At 42.2% G+C, this 16736-nt stretch overlaps 2 protein-coding genes across 3 annotated transcripts; one reads left to right on the forward strand and one right to left on the reverse strand.

Annotated features, from left to right (window-relative positions):
• The first annotated feature begins 602 nt into the window (after positions 1-602).
• Positions 603-4829, forward strand: REXO4 (REX4 homolog, 3'-5' exonuclease). Its single transcript, XM_017745543.1, has 7 exons — positions 603-992; positions 1276-1428; positions 1615-1808; positions 2197-2285; positions 2519-2593; positions 2855-2929; positions 3528-4829. The coding sequence occupies exons 1-7, from the start codon at positions 787-789 to the stop codon at positions 3627-3629; spliced, it is 894 nt and encodes a 297-aa protein (XP_017601032.1). The 5' UTR covers positions 603-786; the 3' UTR covers positions 3630-4829.
• Positions 4830-4903: 74 nt separating this feature from the next.
• STKLD1 (serine/threonine kinase like domain containing 1) lies at positions 4904-16730 on the reverse strand. Of its 2 annotated transcripts, none has more exons than XM_017745542.1 (18): positions 16676-16730; positions 16030-16125; positions 15514-15558; positions 14121-14195; positions 13407-13511; positions 13152-13222; positions 12524-12639; positions 12052-12164; positions 11791-11951; positions 11219-11349; positions 10533-10616; positions 9291-9407; positions 8602-8736; positions 7586-7714; positions 6608-6745; positions 5927-6022; positions 5517-5654; positions 4904-5192 (listed from the first exon to the last, which is right to left on the reverse strand). In XM_017745542.1, exons 1-18 carry the CDS (start codon positions 16688-16690, stop codon positions 5026-5028), a joined length of 1932 nt encoding a protein of 643 aa, XP_017601031.1. In that variant the 5' UTR covers positions 16691-16730; the 3' UTR covers positions 4904-5025. The 2 variants fall into 2 exon arrangements, with proteins under 2 accessions (XP_017601031.1, XP_017601030.1); XM_017745541.1 differs by having other exon boundaries at positions 5927-6055.
• Between the last annotated feature and the right edge of the window lie 6 nt (positions 16731-16736).

A 16736-nucleotide genomic window follows, 5' to 3' on the forward strand; every position in this document is an offset into this window, starting at 1 on the left:
GCCACGCATCCTGCTGCCTCTCCCCGAGCCGCTGGCACACTGACATGGAAAATGCTCAAATCCCACCAAACCTCGGGGTACCCCTGGCCAGCTCCACTCCTGGGAGGTGCCACCTGTAGCAAAAGCTTGGCTGGTGCACAGGGAAAGGATCCTTCACCTCTCACCATCAGAAACATCTTTGTACTGGGCAGAGGTCAAAAGATTTAAGGTCATTAAATAGCATAGAAGGGTTTGGGTTGGAAGGGACCTTAAAGATCATCCAATTCCACCTCCCCCACCTTGCACTTTCCCAGGCTGCTCCAAGCCCCGTCCAACCTGGCCTTGGACCCTTCCAGGGATGGGGCAGCCACAGCTGCTCTGGGCACCCTGTGCCAGGGCCTCAGCACCCTCACAGGGAAGGATTTCTTCCCCATATCCCATCTAGTCCTGCTCTCTGGCAGCTTGAGGTCATTGCCCTTGTTGCCCTGTCACTCCAGGCTCTTGTGAGTAGTCGCTCTTCCTCTTTCTTGAAGGCTCCTTTTAGGTACTGGAAGGCCACAATTAGGTCACCCTAAAGTCTTCTCTTCTCTGGGCTCTTTTCCTTTATATTTTTTCCTTTTTTTTTTTTTTTTTTTTACTTTAATGTCATTTTAGCTACTGAAACAAAAGGCAAATAACTCCAGCAAACCCCTCTCCACGGGTCAAACAGACACCAAAAAGAAGCAGCCACTCAAAGCAACCAAAAGTCCACAAGTCCCAGCAATCAATGGGAATGGGACTGTGGTAAAGACCAAATCCACAAATAAAATGGTCACTGGTTCTGCTAAAGACAGTCCTCCTGCAGGGAAGCCAGAATCCAAGGGGGTTACAGTGAATAAGAACTTAAATGGCACCAAAAGCAATGGGAAAGGCTGCAAAGAAAAGAAGAAAAATGGCATTGTTGTGAAGGAGAAGGATGAGCTAAAACATAAGAGGAGGAAAGCTGAGGAACACGTGGAGCAGCAGCCCAAAGAGTGAGTACTTCAAGGCAGCAGCTCTGGATGTGAATATTCATTTTGGGGGGAGCACAGAGAGGTACATTCAAAACAGCTGCACTCTCCCAGACCAAATTCTGGAAGAAATAAGACACACATTGCCCCTACTCCTCAGACACAGCAAGAAACCTGCAGAGGTGACAGTCATAGACTTAATTTTCACAGGGCTTAGCTCTTGATTTAAAAAGTAAACATACTTTTTATACAACAGACACCAGATTGCTTTGAGACTGTTAAATGTAATTACATCTTTTCTTCCCAGGGCTGACATCTGGTTTGATGATGTTGATCCAAAAGATATTGAAGCAGCAATAGGACCTGAAGCAGCAAAAATTGCCAGAAGGAACCTGGGACTTGAAACGGAGCAATCCCAGTCTGTGGAGCAGGTGCTGGTGAAGGAAAAGGCTTTTGATGGGTGAGTGACATTCCAGGGGGAAGGATGGCAGCAGAGGCTTCTGAGAACTGATGTGCAGGTGCACACTGAGCTGACATCTCCCCTCATCTGCTGACAGGCTTTGCCCTGTTCAGATCCATGTGTGAACCTCGTGAGCTCCACCTGGGCCCTGCAGAGGTGTCCCCAAGCTGTCCCTTTGCCTTTCAGGCTGACCCGAGCTGTGGCCATGGACTGTGAGATGGTGGGGGTGGGCCCCAAGGGCGAGGACAGCATCGTGGCTCGGGTGTCCATCGTCAACCAGTTTGGGAAGTGCATTTATGACAAGTATGTCAAGCCTACAGAGAAGGTGACAGACTACAGGACAGCTGTCAGTGGCATACGGCCTCAGAATATAAACACAGGTACGAGGGGTTTCCCCCCAGAATGTTTTTTCATTCAATGGGGTTGTCACAGAAGCCTCACTGGCTGAGCTTGGAACAGTTTGAGACCTAATTTGGGGAAACAAAATGCTGAGATTTATGTTAAACTTAATGCAAAGAAAAACTGTGGGAAGAAGTGCTTTTATGCAGTGATGACAAATGCCCTTGAAGGAATTAACTGGTGGAGTATGGTATTAAAAAAGTCATTTCCTATTCATGCTGTGCTCTATATGGAATCCTCTATGTTCTAGCAAGCAGGGATTCAGTGTACTGTGCAGTTTGCCTAACTACTGTCCCAAGGATACAGTTACTTCCCAGAAAAGATGCAGTGTTTGCTCATGGAAAATGTTTCCTTGTGTGGCATTTTTAGGTGAAGACTTTAAAACGGTTCAGAAGGAGGTTGCTGAGATCCTGAAGGGAAGGATTTTAGTTGGACACGCCTTAAAGAATGATCTAAAGGTACATTGAAAATTAAATTTCTAATGCATCATTCTGGATCAAGGGAACACACCTGAACTCCTGGAAAGCGTGGTCCTGAATCCAGCCTGTGTCTGTATGATCTGGGTCTTGTCCTTTCGTGGTTTTAAAGAGTCTCTTATAATGGATGGAAGGAAAAACCAGGCAGCTGCACATTCAGCTCTGTAAAGTTTCATCCAATAGCACATTTAGTCTGAAAATGTGATTTCTTCTAGGTCCTATTTCTTGATCATCCTCAGAAGAAGATCAGGGACACACAGAGATACAAACCTTTCAAAGAGAGAGTCAAGGTAAGAGACTGCTGGGAAGGAGCTCAATTAACAGACTCCAGAGTTGCTGACTGGCTCCTGTGCTTGCTGTTACCTGACCCTGTTCCTTCTTTCCTACCTATGCACACAGGTCTCATAATGCATTCATTATTCCTGATATTTCACCAGCAGAGGCTAAGATGTGCTATTCTTTGTGGAGCATAATGTTTTTATATATACACCCCTCTCTGTTGTTTCAAGTCCTGTGAGACAGCATGGTTTATGATCTTACTCTGTTTCTAGAGTTCCAGGCCATCCCTGAAGCTGCTCTGTGAGAAGCTGCTCAATGTTCAGGTGCAGACAGCAGAGCACTGCTCGGTAGGTACCTCCTCAGAACATCCAGCTCTGCGTTCTGGATTCAGTCCAGAATGCTGTGCCTTCATTCCAGTGAAGCTCAGCAAGCTCTGCTTGGACACCAGTAGCAGTGACATTGTCATCTAGGCTTGCTCACTGTTTCCTTATTTCATAAACAGCTTTTGCACAAGTCAGCTCTTAACTCTGAATTCTTGTTATTTTAAAATCCCCAGGGGAAAAGGTAATGGTCAAGATCTGCTTACCTTGAAAGCAGCATTCTGCCCTGCTGTACTGTGGCAGGATGCATAAACAGTGTGAGAGCCTTTCTTTCAGCGGGCAGGAGGATGGAAAAGAGGAATGAACTGGGGAAGCAAAATTGGGAGGGGAGCTCATAGATACTGTATCAAGAGAATTTTTTCATTATGACTTTCCCAGTGACAATCAGAAGTGCAGAGCCTTGTGGTGGGCCCTGGACTCTAAATACACCATTTATCCCTTTCACTAGGCACAGAGCCTAAATGTAAAGGGAGATCATAAAATGCTAATTGGAAGGATGTATTAAAATGATGGAAGATTTAGCTGCTTATTATCTCACATCTTTATCTGGTCTGTTCTCTTCCAGATCCAGGATGCACAAGCAGCTATGAGACTTTACACCTTGGAGAAAAAGAAATGGGAAGCTGCTGTTAAGAACAAAGCTAACAACAAAAATTGTAAAACTTAAAAACACAGGGTAGAATCTTCCATCTGCAGCATTTGCTGGTTTCATGTCACATTCCAAATTTAGAGATAAGTCAGAACTGACAGCAGCTACTTCATAAAATCAATCCAAAGACAATTCTACAATAACCTGGAAGTACAGGAATGCTGCTGTCCAAGAAAGCTGCTGGTATCCCTGCTGGATGGCCCCTGTGCCTGATGCCTGCTACTGTGTTCAAACCACCTTTGTGACAAATGCCTGCAGTTGGGAAGAAACTTCAGTTAAATTTCTTCAAGGGAAACAGACACTGAATAAGTTAAAAGAAATTTAATTATGGTAGATGAAAGAAGAAACTGCCATTGCTTTATCAAAACTGCCCGGACTAAAATCTTTATTTCAAGTATGGTGAGGTGCACAAAGTGAGGTCAACCACAAGGTGAATTCTTAATTATTGCTGTTAGTGACACAGTTCGGTACCTAAACCAACAATAATACCTGTTTTTATATTATTAATAGCCCAATATTCATCTTCCTGGTGAGAAGAATCTTCTAATGGAGGATCCAGGCTTTGGTATCCTGCAGTGCCCAAGTCTTGTTCTCAGACAAAGCATTTTTCCTTCCTCAGTTTTGAGAGTGTGGCATCCACCAGGGTCAGAATCTCCTGCAGGGAAATGGGAAGATTATTTGTGTGTCAAATAGAAGATTACCTTGTTGCTCCACTTATTTTTGTAGTTGTTTATTAATAAAAACAATGTGTCTAACATGGGTCTTTAAAGTGGCTGCTGTTGTTACAACAGGAGAGGGAGCTTTCTCCTCATCTGTGATTATTTTTTTCTGCACTACCCTGTGGCTGCAGTGTTGCTTAAAGTGGTGCAGGCAATGCCTGCAGGAGACCCTGGAGAACAGTTTGTAACTGTCTTTGAAACCAATTCTATAAACACATAACTAAAATCAGCAAAATTAAGACTAACCAGTTTTACTGGCTTGATGAACAAACCTAATCATTGGTTTCTTGCCAGCAAGCCATTGCAAAAGAATCATTAGTGTAACACATTAAATAGCTCTGATAACTTGGCTGTTTTTTTCCTTTTTTCAATGTGACTACTTGGTGAAATTTAATGTATGTTAAATCTTCCCACAAACTGTCAGAAAGTTTTTGTTGGTTTTTTGTTTATTTTGTTAATGATGCCACTTCCAAACCAAAAATAAATTGGATGTAATGTACTTATGGCTTTATTCCTGTAAACTTTAGCCTGGTTTAGCATGAAGACTGTAGTAAATTAATGTCATGTTGCAAGGACATAGGTTTTTTTTTTTTAAATTTCAGCATAAACAACAAGAAAAAAGAACTTTCAACCACTAGTTCTCAGTTAGAACTATGCTTACAAACTCACTCTTCACTCCACATGCAGCTAATTCTCTAAATTTCTGCACTATGATCAAAGTCCATCACCAGAAATAATATACTAAGCACCCCCTCTTTATTATCAGAGACACTTCTCCATACCGTGCTAAATGGAAACTGGAGTTTTATTTCAGACAGCAGCTTTTCCATTTTCTGGGACTTCATATCCAGCATAACCTCGTCTGCAGTGTCAATGAACAGGATAATTTATGGTTAAAGCACAACTGCCAATGGAGCAGGAGCTAAAGGAGCACAGGGAGAGGGCAGAGCTACACAAGGAGAAGGCAAGGTAAGATGAAGTTAAAATGTTTTACCACCAGAGTGGCATTTATTGGGAACAAGTGGAGTGAATTCTCAGGAGGATGAATTGGAACTTCCTCAGACACAAAGGAAGTCTTTTGTTAGAACAACTAATATGTCCCTGAGCAGCTGCTGTTGTGGTTTTACTGATTTTGGGGTTGGGATAGAGGAGGAGATTCAGCAAGTAACAGCACCAGCCATCTCACCATACTGAACCATCTCGCTGATCAGCAGGCACAGAGCTTCTGCCACCCCTGGCTCATCGAAGTGAAGATGATACTCATCTTTGATCAGCTCTATTCCACTGCCTTTTGAGTCCAGGAGAATTGCCAAAGCTGCAGTTTCTGCAAGGAGGACAAACACTGCTGGGCTCATTGTAGCTGCAGACTGCGTGATCTGCTTCCCATCCCCTCCCCAGCTGGCACGTGTCATGTTTTCAGGAAGTTGTGCCCATTATTTTCAGTCTTCCTAAAAGCTATTCTGAAGCATTTGGGAACAAGAAGAAGACCAGATATGCAGCTGACACTGTCATGCAGGGCAGAAGTGATTTTAATGATTGTTTTCATATTGATTGAGCTGATTTGTAATTAATAAAACCAGAATTGCAGGATGTTACCTGACAGCCTCACAAGGCTGGCTAATGCCAGGCAGCCATTCTTCACCAGCACTGCTCTTTCTGGGTTCATCCTGAGTGTATCCAACAGAAGTGCTGCTGTGGGTTCACAGTCACTCTCTGTTACACAGTCTTTAAATAAAATAAACAAAACACACAGAAAACCCCAAAATTTCAATGTCCTCCAAGCCAAAAGAATAAAGAGTCCCAAATACTCAACTTATTCTGCTGATGGGGAATAGAAATGAGATTGCTGAGGGTGTTTTGCTCAGCTTTTCCCAGTGGATCAATGCCACAAGGGCAGGCAGAAGGTAAATGTGACAATATTCTGGTGTAAGACAGGACTACTGCAATGACGGGTTCCTAAGTGCACATGATAATGAAAGAGATGATTTCTTTTTTAACATGAAATATTGTTCCAAATCAACCAAGCAAATTGGCTGCCCACCAATGCAGTCCCCATTAGCAGTATCTGGTGATTTAATTGCTGCAGTTCATCACAAATGGCTCCATTAGGGAGTCACACAGCGAGTGCAGGCAAGAGTGACCAAGAGAGGATGCAAATTCCTAACTCTGCTGCCATCTGCAGAGCCTCCTCCAGCCGAGCAGCCTGGACTGCAGGGCTCACCACTGACACACAGACCTTTTCCATGCCCAAGGGACAAGGAGACTGGGAACACCCACCTTGGAGTGACAGTGCCCACAGAGCCGAGCAGGCAGACTCTGCAACGACTCCGTTCTGGAGGTGTTTCTGAAGGACTGCAGAGGTGACGGGGACAGCACTTTCCAGCACTGCTTGGTCTCCATTATTCTCTGAATTACCTTAACAGAAAGGAAATGCGTCAGGCAGAGTTATTTAATCAAGTGATAATATCAGTGTATGTCAAATTTTATCAGTAAAACCTTAATGGGTGTTGGCATTGGAATAATACAACATTGCTTTAGTCTGGAGGGCAGCAGAGGGAAGGAATCAAAAATGTACAGAACCAGACCAAATGCTACAGGACTAATAAATAATTCTGTTTCTTGGGGAAAGCTGAACTTCTGCAGGAACCTGTGTTCTTTGCCATTTAAATTATGCAGAGGGATCACAGCAAGAAACCTCCAGAAATAACCACAGCTTTGACAGAATCTGGGCTGCAGGATGGAGATTCCCATAAATCCAACAGGTGATTTGTTGTACAGAGGGAATAAAACACACCAAGTGCAACTGTGCACAGTCTGTGCTTGCAGCCTTCCTTGATGATCAGAACACCACACACCTCTACAAGAACACGTCACAGAAACAAATCAGTAAATATAAAATCAGGTCACGTCTTGGCCTGAATGGCAAAAATTTGGCTTTGACACCTTATCACATAAAGGGCTGCTAAAAAAAATCTGCATTAATTTTTATTTTTATCTAATCTAATCACTTTGTGATTTAATGGATCACAAAGTGATTCTAGCAGTGCTGTGGAAATAACTCTCCAGAATCACAAAATCACAGACTGGTTTGGGTTGGAAGGAACCTTAAAGATCATCTCATTCCAGTTCCCTGCCAACAAGAATGGGAGAAAACTCCAATCCCAGCGACAGGAATGTCTGAACTCAGTTAGGCACAATACCTGCTGCCCTTCAGTCACATGAGAGCAGGCACAATACTGGCTGTGTTCTACTTACCACTCACAGCCAAGCTCCAGAGAACGGCACAGCAAGAGAAGCAGATCTGGTCATTATGAAGAAAACGTCTTAAAATTGACAGAAGGTCTGGAATGATTCCAACTTTCCTGAGATTCTCTGCAGCTACTTCTGAAAACCACAGAAGTTCTATAGAACCCGGTATTTTTGTCTCACCCACTGGCCTCGAAACAGGCAGCGCTAAACGTATTTAAACTGAGAGAACAAACCGGCAACATGAGCCCATCAGCTGGACAAAAGAAAGCAAGAGCACACACCGAATTCTTTAACAAGATGCACTTAACACAGCTGATCCTTTCAAATGGATGTCTGCCCATCCTTTTTCCTCACAGACTTTAAACTCACCGAGCAGGAAAGGAACCGAGGGGGTGTAAATTACAATTTTTCACCTGTTTCCATTTTAACGATTCAAACCAAGCTTCAGAATTAGGAAACGCTGGATAAAAATAGTTTGGTCTCACACATGACTTTTTGTAATAATTTTTTTTAAGGTTACACCCTTGCTGCTAAATCCTTCTGTAACCATTTCTAAAAACAGTCTTTGATGACTGTTGAACTGACACTGAAAACAACTAAAAATACTACAAATATTTAGGAATTACAAGTTCAGAAGGAAACAAAGCAGAAGAACTAGCTACAATGGTTTCCATTCATCATGGCACAGTCCAAAATAGAATTCAGGTTCTATGCCCTCGTTATCTCAAGCACTACTATTTGCAGAGTTTGTACTTGCTTCCAAACCAAGAGGAAATACAGAATTGTATCTATTAGAGGGGTCCTGTAAGTCCCTGAAGCCTCAGCATTGTATATTATACTTTCAGGGGTGTTCTCTTATCAATATCTGGTCAATCTTACCAATATTACCACTATTAAACTAATACATGCCCACAGATATCTACAACTCTCAGTGAAGCCACCATTTCTGCATTGTATCTTGGATTTGTTTCAGAAAACAAAAATAAATTAATATTCCCCAAAGAATGAGCAAGGTGACCCACCACTGGCTGAAACCATCATCAATAATGTGCAGAGTGATGACAGGAACTCTTCATTCTCAGAGTGTTTTCTCACTGTGTCTAACAGGCAGCTGGCCACGCACTCATCCAGGGCCATCATCACCCCGTGTTCCAGAGCTGTCACCACAAACATTGGAATAGAACAAAGATTTCAGTGGGTTTGAATGAAATCTGAACCCTCCTGCCCTGCTGTCAGCATAGCAAAACATTCAATTAACAGCACTACTTCACATAAAATAAGCAAAAGTTACTTTAAACTTTCATTTTCTGCAAGTCAATTCTCAGTATTTTTAAGCTTGTGTCATTATCAGGTTGTTTTGGGGTAAATTGCCGTGAAAGTGACAGCAGGGACCACACAGGAGACCCAAAACCACTTTTATGGTTTCAAATGTAAATACCAAAACAAGGAGAGTCTTTTATTTATGCACTCTGGTAACACCCTACACAACATGAAAACAAACTTGGTTGGACAAGATCAGTATCTATATTTAAAATTAAGTCTTAACACACAATTCCTGTATGCCAGTCCTGAAGGAAGGCCACAAGAATCCAGAAAGCTGCTTAACTTCCTTTAGTTCTTTACAATCATCCCCAAAATCATTACTGAACCCATTATCTGCTCCATTAATCTTTACACGACCCAGCAGAAGGAGGAAGTCTTGTAATCGTACCTTGACTAAGAATTTCAAGCAGTAAAGTGCAGCCTTCTACTTGTAAGTCCAGAGAATCTATGTGAGTCTTCATGGCACCAGTGATCACTTCTGTGCATTTTAGCAGACAGGGGAATGCTGTGGGGAAAAGAAATTGTTTGAGACGAGGTTCTTGAATCAAAGAGAACAAAACAGAGTGAATTTTTTTAATCTGTGTGGAAAATATCTCCTATTAAAGACAGCTGAAGGCTGTGCCAGCCAAGTGTAGCCAACACTGGAATGCAGCAAGTGCTGGGGTGCAGGGAATGCCAAGCCATGCAGTTCAGAATCTGCAGAGCAAAGTGTTTCACCCCAACTCCTATTTCCAGGAACACTTGGAGCTTTCAGAATACCCCATACAGCTACTCAGTGTACCCACAAATATGTGATAAAATGATGAGGAAAACTGGATGGTTTTTAGGGGTCCATTTTGAGCACTTGTGAAGCTGAGAGCATCACTCAGTCATGGTGCAGAAGTGCCAAACAAGCCAGATGTGAGCACAGCCTCGTGTTGCTGTCACCAGGACTGGATGAGAATCCCACAGATTCATTTTGTTATTTACAACCAAAGCCCACTGGATTACCAAGTAAAGCTTTCTTAAGTTGAAGATAAAGGTAAGTCTAATGAAAAACCAAATTATTCTTTTTCTTTATCAATTAAAGCTATAAATAACCCTAAGTTTTAACATCATAAGCCAATCCCAGCACTAAAGTGCTGTCAAAGGACAGAGCATTTTACAACTGATTTAACACAGTGCTTTGAACTATTAACCTTGATCTGAAAGTTTCATTTGAAAAATGTGCAGTTTCTGGGAGAAAGTAGACAGCTTTCACCCTCACAGCTTTGCAAGACACACGGGAATTAGCCAGGTGTAGCTTCCTTTTGCTCTGCCAGCCTTGCAGCCCCAGGAATTACCCCCAAGTCATTCCAGGACTTGTGGAAATCACCTTCCTCAAATGTCAGTCTGTTGCCAATTCAAATATCACTTTTTTTTTTTTTTTCCAGTGCCCATTTTTCTTATCCAGTAAAACACCTCTGCTGGTTAACAAAAGCATGTACAGAACAAGAACCAACACAATCCTATCAGCTACTGGCCTGGAGAAATAGGAAGAGAGGAATTTCATTTTCATTTATTGACATTAGAAATTTTTTCCTCTTCCTATTATCTCAAAGTGTAAGGAAGGAGCAGAATAAATAAATAAATTGATCAAATAGTGCCTTACCACTTTTATCCTTTACAAAGCTGGCAAGGTGCTGAATGCCTTTAGCCTGGACTTCTTCAATATCCCAGGAAGCCTGCATGAAGTCTAAGAAACCAAGGAAATTCTTCTAACCATTCCACACAAACACAAAGCACTCCAATTGTCTGTGTTTTGTGCTAGATGTGAATTCATATGAATGAAAATAGTGAAATTTGGGATTGTTGAAAAGGGACTGTTGATTGTTTTCCCTCAACTCATCAAACATTTCACTATTACAAAGTGTGATGATTCACAATGTATTTGGCATTATATATATATATATATATATATATTTGGGGACATGTTGGAATATAAAATAGACTTTTCAGATTAAAAGAACATCTTCCTTTACTTAGAAGGAAAATGATGGAGCAGATCCTTTGTAGCATAAATTGGCAAATACGTTACAATGCAAACAAAGTAAGTGGAGCTCCCAAATCTTCTGAGGAATGACCTCTGACCCTGCTTAACTTTTGCAGTAGGAATGGCTGAGAATCTTAGGAGTTTAGAGAAAAGGCTCTGTAGTGATCCTTGCTCCAAAGAGGATTCCATTTTATTTCAGGTAAAATGAGTGTCCAAGAATTTATTTCCAGGTAGAATCCATCCTGACTGGAAGGGTCTATTTCCTATGAAAATCACCTTGACATTAATCTTATTCTCCTTATTACCTAGAACACTTTCAACTCCTCCCTGAAAGAGCACATCTGTTACTATGGGAGACACAGACTTCTTCAGTTTTATTGAGGTGTCACCAGCAAAAGCCAGGCATTTCCCAATAAATGGAACAGTGACCAGATCCCTAGAATTTTGAGAGACAAAGGCAGCACCAGTAAGTTAGAACTGGTAAGGTAAAAAAGAATATCTACTGGCATTGTTTAATTTTTATATTAAAAAAATCTAATATTACTTCTAGACTAGATTTTTTTTGACAGAACTTAAAACAATTTACTTCAAAACAACTAATGAAAGAGCTCACACTGTACAAGCCACACTTAGGTGTCAAGTTCAGGCTCATAAAATTGTGTATAACATGAATTTATAATATAACTGCAAAAAGGGACACCTGTGCATATCAGTGTCCACTCTGAATGAACATCAAGTCTTTAATAACTCAATTTGTTGAGGCAGGAGGATAAGCAATGTTAACTCAACCCTTTCCAACAGCAGCTAACATTCCCAATTTGTGTGTGTAGGAGGGGTTTAGGACAAAATCAATAAAGGGAATGCAGCCAGAACTCACCTTGCTGTGGGTCTCATGCCGGGCTCAATCTGTAGCATCATCAGTAAAATTGGAAAGAAAGGCAAATAGCTGCTTTCTCCATCCTGCATCAGTGTCAGGACTCCCTCAAGGCAGCTGCTGTCCCCTCTGATATCCTGCAGTAAGGAAGTTATCTCTTCTGCCTGGGAAGAGCACAGTGTCAGACAGCTCTCACAAATTCATTTACAGATATCCTGGTGAGCCCAGGACCCTTTAAATCCCTTATAAATCACTCTTACACACATTCAGAACAAGGCAGCTCATCATATCAAGGAGGACACAGCCCAGAGACCAGATGTCAGATTTCTCAGTAAAAGAAAACCCAAATGTTTCTGGAGCCATCCAAGACTTGCTGTCTGTAGAAACAAGAATCACAGGGTGACATTGCTGGCATTGTGCTTCCAAAGACCACAAAACACACTGTAAACTAAAGAACAATTTTCTAAGATGTTTCTGAGTATAAAGCTAAAAGGGATTCCAACTGTTTTGGTTGCAGAGCTCAGGGTCACAGACATATCTGTAATTTTCACTTGCAAACACAATTAATGCTGCAGACAACTGCCTGTGAAAATCCTATTTAGAAGACAAATAGTCTCATGCAGAGAAAGGAGAGGGAAGATAACTTTTTCCTCTTTCCTAATTTTTCTCTGAGGACTAAAAACATCCACCACAACCAAATCTTTTAAAAATACAATAGAAAAAAACAAATGCCTACCTTTTTCCACTCTTATTCTCCACTTCAGCTCATCTTTCATAAGTGTTTCAGTACTGAAGTCACTAAGCATGAAGGATGCTCCACCAGTCACAAGGATGTTTGATGGCTTGAGATTTCTGCAACACAAATATTTTCTGTCAGCCTGTGAAATTAGAGTCTAATTACATATAATTACAAATCCCCTGCATCTTTAGCCCTCAGAAGGGTTGGGTTGATATTTTACAAATGATAATCAGCCAAAATACAATTATTTTCTTCTTTAAATGCTTTAAAATTTGTGCTTGTGACACAAATTGATCTGAGCATGGAATGCAAGGGTTGTCTCTTATTCAGATACACAAAGTAAACTTTGTCCATCACAGCCACCAAAATGTGAGCATTTACAGAGATAGGCAATTTTTAACATTCAAAAAAACAAGAGCTAATACCTCAGTCAAATGAATATTCCAGACAAAACTCAGGAAGTAGGTAACTTCAGAAGTAAAAGAAAACTAATCTAAAGTCTGGAATTTCTACTCCCTACTTCTCCTCTTGGAAGAGTAAAAATCCCTGCCTCTGAGCACTGTGCTGAACCAACACTGCAAAGAACAAGGGCCTGTCAGACAAAGAGAATGAGATTTCTGCTCACCTGTGCCAAATATTTTGTTTGTGTATGTAAAACAAAGCATCCACCATCTGTCCCAGGAACTTCTGAACCACCTGTGGAGAGGAATAGACATGAAAGTGTCACACAAAGACAGTAACTTTCAAATATCTTTCAGAAGAGTTTCCAAAACCACCCTCCTGTGCTTTGAAGACTTTAGGGAGGATTTTCAGAAAGAAGAAATACCACAAAAGCAACAAGTCTTTCAGTTCAAACAGGTGCCTCTTCTGTACTTTTTACCATGTCTGTTATCTTTTCTGACTTCTGCCTCTTTTCCTCGATTAGAGCTGAAAGATCTCCTTGCCCTGAGTGCTGCATTACCAGGCAGAGGAACGGAGATGAGACCTGTAATAAAACATTACACCAAAATTGCTTAATTGTTTGCAGGTAAGAAAGACAAAACCAAACTGGTGGGTGTGATGTTCGCAGTACAAAAGGGTTCTGAGATGATTATTCCCTCACAGAAGAGATAATATTTAATTTCTTTCATTAAAAATACAGCATGCTCATTGTTTTAGCAAATGAAACAAACCACCACTATCAAGCATCTTATCTGAAGCTGTATGGGATGATTCAAATCAATTATACATCCACGAAATCATCAAAGATTCTGTTCAAGCACTGAAGAAAACCTGCAAATAAATAAGTCAGGGCTTTCAGCTTCTTATGATCCCCTATAGAAAGGTTTTCATGCAGGCATGAAAATCTGAATTGCACACTAATTCCCATCAGAATCTGGGAGTCTGCCATGTGATGGATTCCAACAAATACATATTCACATCTTTTTAGTGTGTTCATTCAGGAGTCAAAAAAAAACCAGGCTTGTTTGAAACCAAATAACCTTCTTTATTAGCATCTCACCCCAATGACCCCAAGTTTAAATCTGTGAATATGCTTATGTGCCTAGAACATAAGCCACACATTCCAGTTTAACCAATCCTGTTCCATTCTCACCTCGTTATTCCAAGTCACAAACAATTCCTTGTAAGTACAGATGTGTGAATGGCGGAGTTTTAGCAAATCCATTGCCTGCATAGAATAAAAAAAAAAGATAAAATAGAGAGCTTTCTATAGCAGTCCTTCCCTTTAACAGGACCTTAAATAACACCCTAAGCCAGTTCCTGACTTGTTCATGTCACATTTCTCATCAAACTTCTCCAAAGCGCCAGCTCTGTTAAATATTTGCATCCACAAGTGTGGAAAGAAGGAAAATATTTCACTCAGACTCTACTCAGTGCTGCAACAGCCTTGACAGATCCAAGGATATAAACTGATCCACAGGGGGATGATGTGTGAACAACCCCCTTCTTCAGTTCCTAACATCCAAACCTGAAAACACATCTTAGAATACAAGTCAGGACGATTTTTCAAGTGCAGCCATTATTTCCTGTAACCTCCATGCAAGCTCGAGCCTCAGCAAATACAATGACACGAGGTTTTTACCTCCTTGAAGGTGGTTTCCGTGTAGGGCTCTAACAAATCCTAATCACTTCAGCAAATTTGCTGATTATGTGGAAGATAAAAAGAACTCAAGTTACTCTTCTGTAGTTGTGTTTGTGGCTGTGCAGACACAACAGAAAAACTAAAAAGAGCCACGCTCCCAGATAGCACAACCGCATTTATTTCAATAGATGGATTTCAATATTTATTTCAACTGAAAAATTGGATCAAGTTTTACTGGTAATGCCATGTTTGGTACAGAAAGAGGTCACCTCTCTGACCAGGATAAAACATCTGCAGAGACATCTCTTGTCACTCTTTTCCAACTCCAGATGTTGTGTGTAGTGGGCACTGTGAGACTCATCCATCATGTGCTATTCCACATATTTCATTGCAACCATTTTTGGTATTTTAAGAGTATTTCTGATGCTTCTTACTCGAGGCATTGCAACAAATTTGCACCAAAAAAAAAAAAAGTGCAACAAAGAGAGAAAACCAGTCAAATCATTCACATTAAAAAAGTCCAACTCTGAGAAATGAGCATATCATTAAATATGTTCTCTAGACATTGAGTTATTAATAATAAACTAAAACAGACCAAGGTTCTCCTTCAGCTTAAAGGCCAAAAGCATGAGTTTTGCCTTGGCTTCACAAAACAAATAAAAACTCTAAGAAAGGACTATTCTCCAAGAAGAATTGTCCATTTGAATTTACATATCCAAAAATAACAACAATTAATACAAAATCCTGGCCTGAGCCCAAGCAGAGGGCAGAGAGCACACCCCACAAACAGTCCTACCTGATTTACTTATTATTTACTCAGCTAATCCTTGTAGATAAAAGACTTGTTTCTATTAAGACTTTGGTCTTTGTAAGTGAAGTAGTAAAGAAAAGACTGCACCAATACCTCCTTCAAGGCCACATTTGCTTGGTGTTGGTCAATGTATTCAACCTGCACCAAACAAAAGACAAGGATGAGACTGTAAAAGAAACACAGGGGAACTTCAAGCCAGAACACTGTTGTCACGGTGACTGGACTGGAAATTCTGTGTGAGGTGACACAAATTTTCAATGCCAGCTCAAATCTGTAATGTTTGGGGCAGTTTTGGCGTCAGGAGATAGGTAAAACAGAGTTGTAAATGAGTGTGTGGTAGCCAGGGCTTCTCCTGTCAGGGCTGCAGGGAGCTGAGGTGAGAACACTGAGGGCACCTACCTAGGCTGCTGCCCTTTCCCCACTTTGAGCCTCAGCATTCCAGTAAACTGATCTGAATCTCCCATTTTCCCAAAAAGCAGCACAATAACGAGCAAGCCTACTCTTTCACAGCAGCTGAGCTGCCCAGCCTGTGTCTCCTGTTACGATCATGGTGCCCCTGGAGAAAACAAACATGCCAAACTCTTGTTTTCCTAGCAACCACCTCCTCACCTGCTTTATTGCATATTTCTTCTGGACACCCTCATCTGTTTTCAGCCGAGCTGCCAGCATCGTGCCCAGTGCCCCGGGCTGGAGCTGCTCCAGCACCTGCAGGCACAGGAGACCCCCAGAGCACCTGCTCAGCTAGGGCAGAACATCTGAGGCAAAAACCCCTTCCGCTCGCTTCCCCATGGAAAGCTTCCACACAGGGAAGGCCTCCAGCTCCCCATGGCAGGACTAGGGGCACACCCACCTTCACCCCAACTCCTGACTGGGACACAGGCCTTCCCCTCCCTCCCCTTCAGGGCATCCCCTGTGCTGAGAGCACCCCCAGGGCGATCCACAGCCCCTCCAGGACCATGTAACCCCCCCAGGCCCACTCAACTCCCCCTCCCACGGTTGTGTGCTGCTCCCAGGGGTACCCACACCCCTTCCCCAGGGCCATGTCCCCTCATAAACCCCTCCAGCACCACTAAACCCGCTCAGAGCCACTTACAGCATGTCCCTAAAGGGACCTGTACCCACAGTCCCTGCCCAGGGAACATGCCCCTCCTCAGGGCCATGCACCCCACATTGACACCTCCAGCACCATCTACACCCCCACAACGCTGCAGCCACGCGCTTATTGCCGAGCAGAGCCTAAGCCTGGCAGCAGCACCTCATATTTCTCCATGGAAGGGGCACAGCCTGGCCTCCCACCGGGGACTGCGGGGCGCCAG

This window comes from Corvus brachyrhynchos, unplaced genomic scaffold (assembly GCF_000691975.1).
Source record: "Corvus brachyrhynchos isolate BGI_N302 unplaced genomic scaffold, ASM69197v1 scaffold59, whole genome shotgun sequence".
Taxonomy (NCBI): Eukaryota; Metazoa; Chordata; class Aves; order Passeriformes; family Corvidae; genus Corvus; species Corvus brachyrhynchos.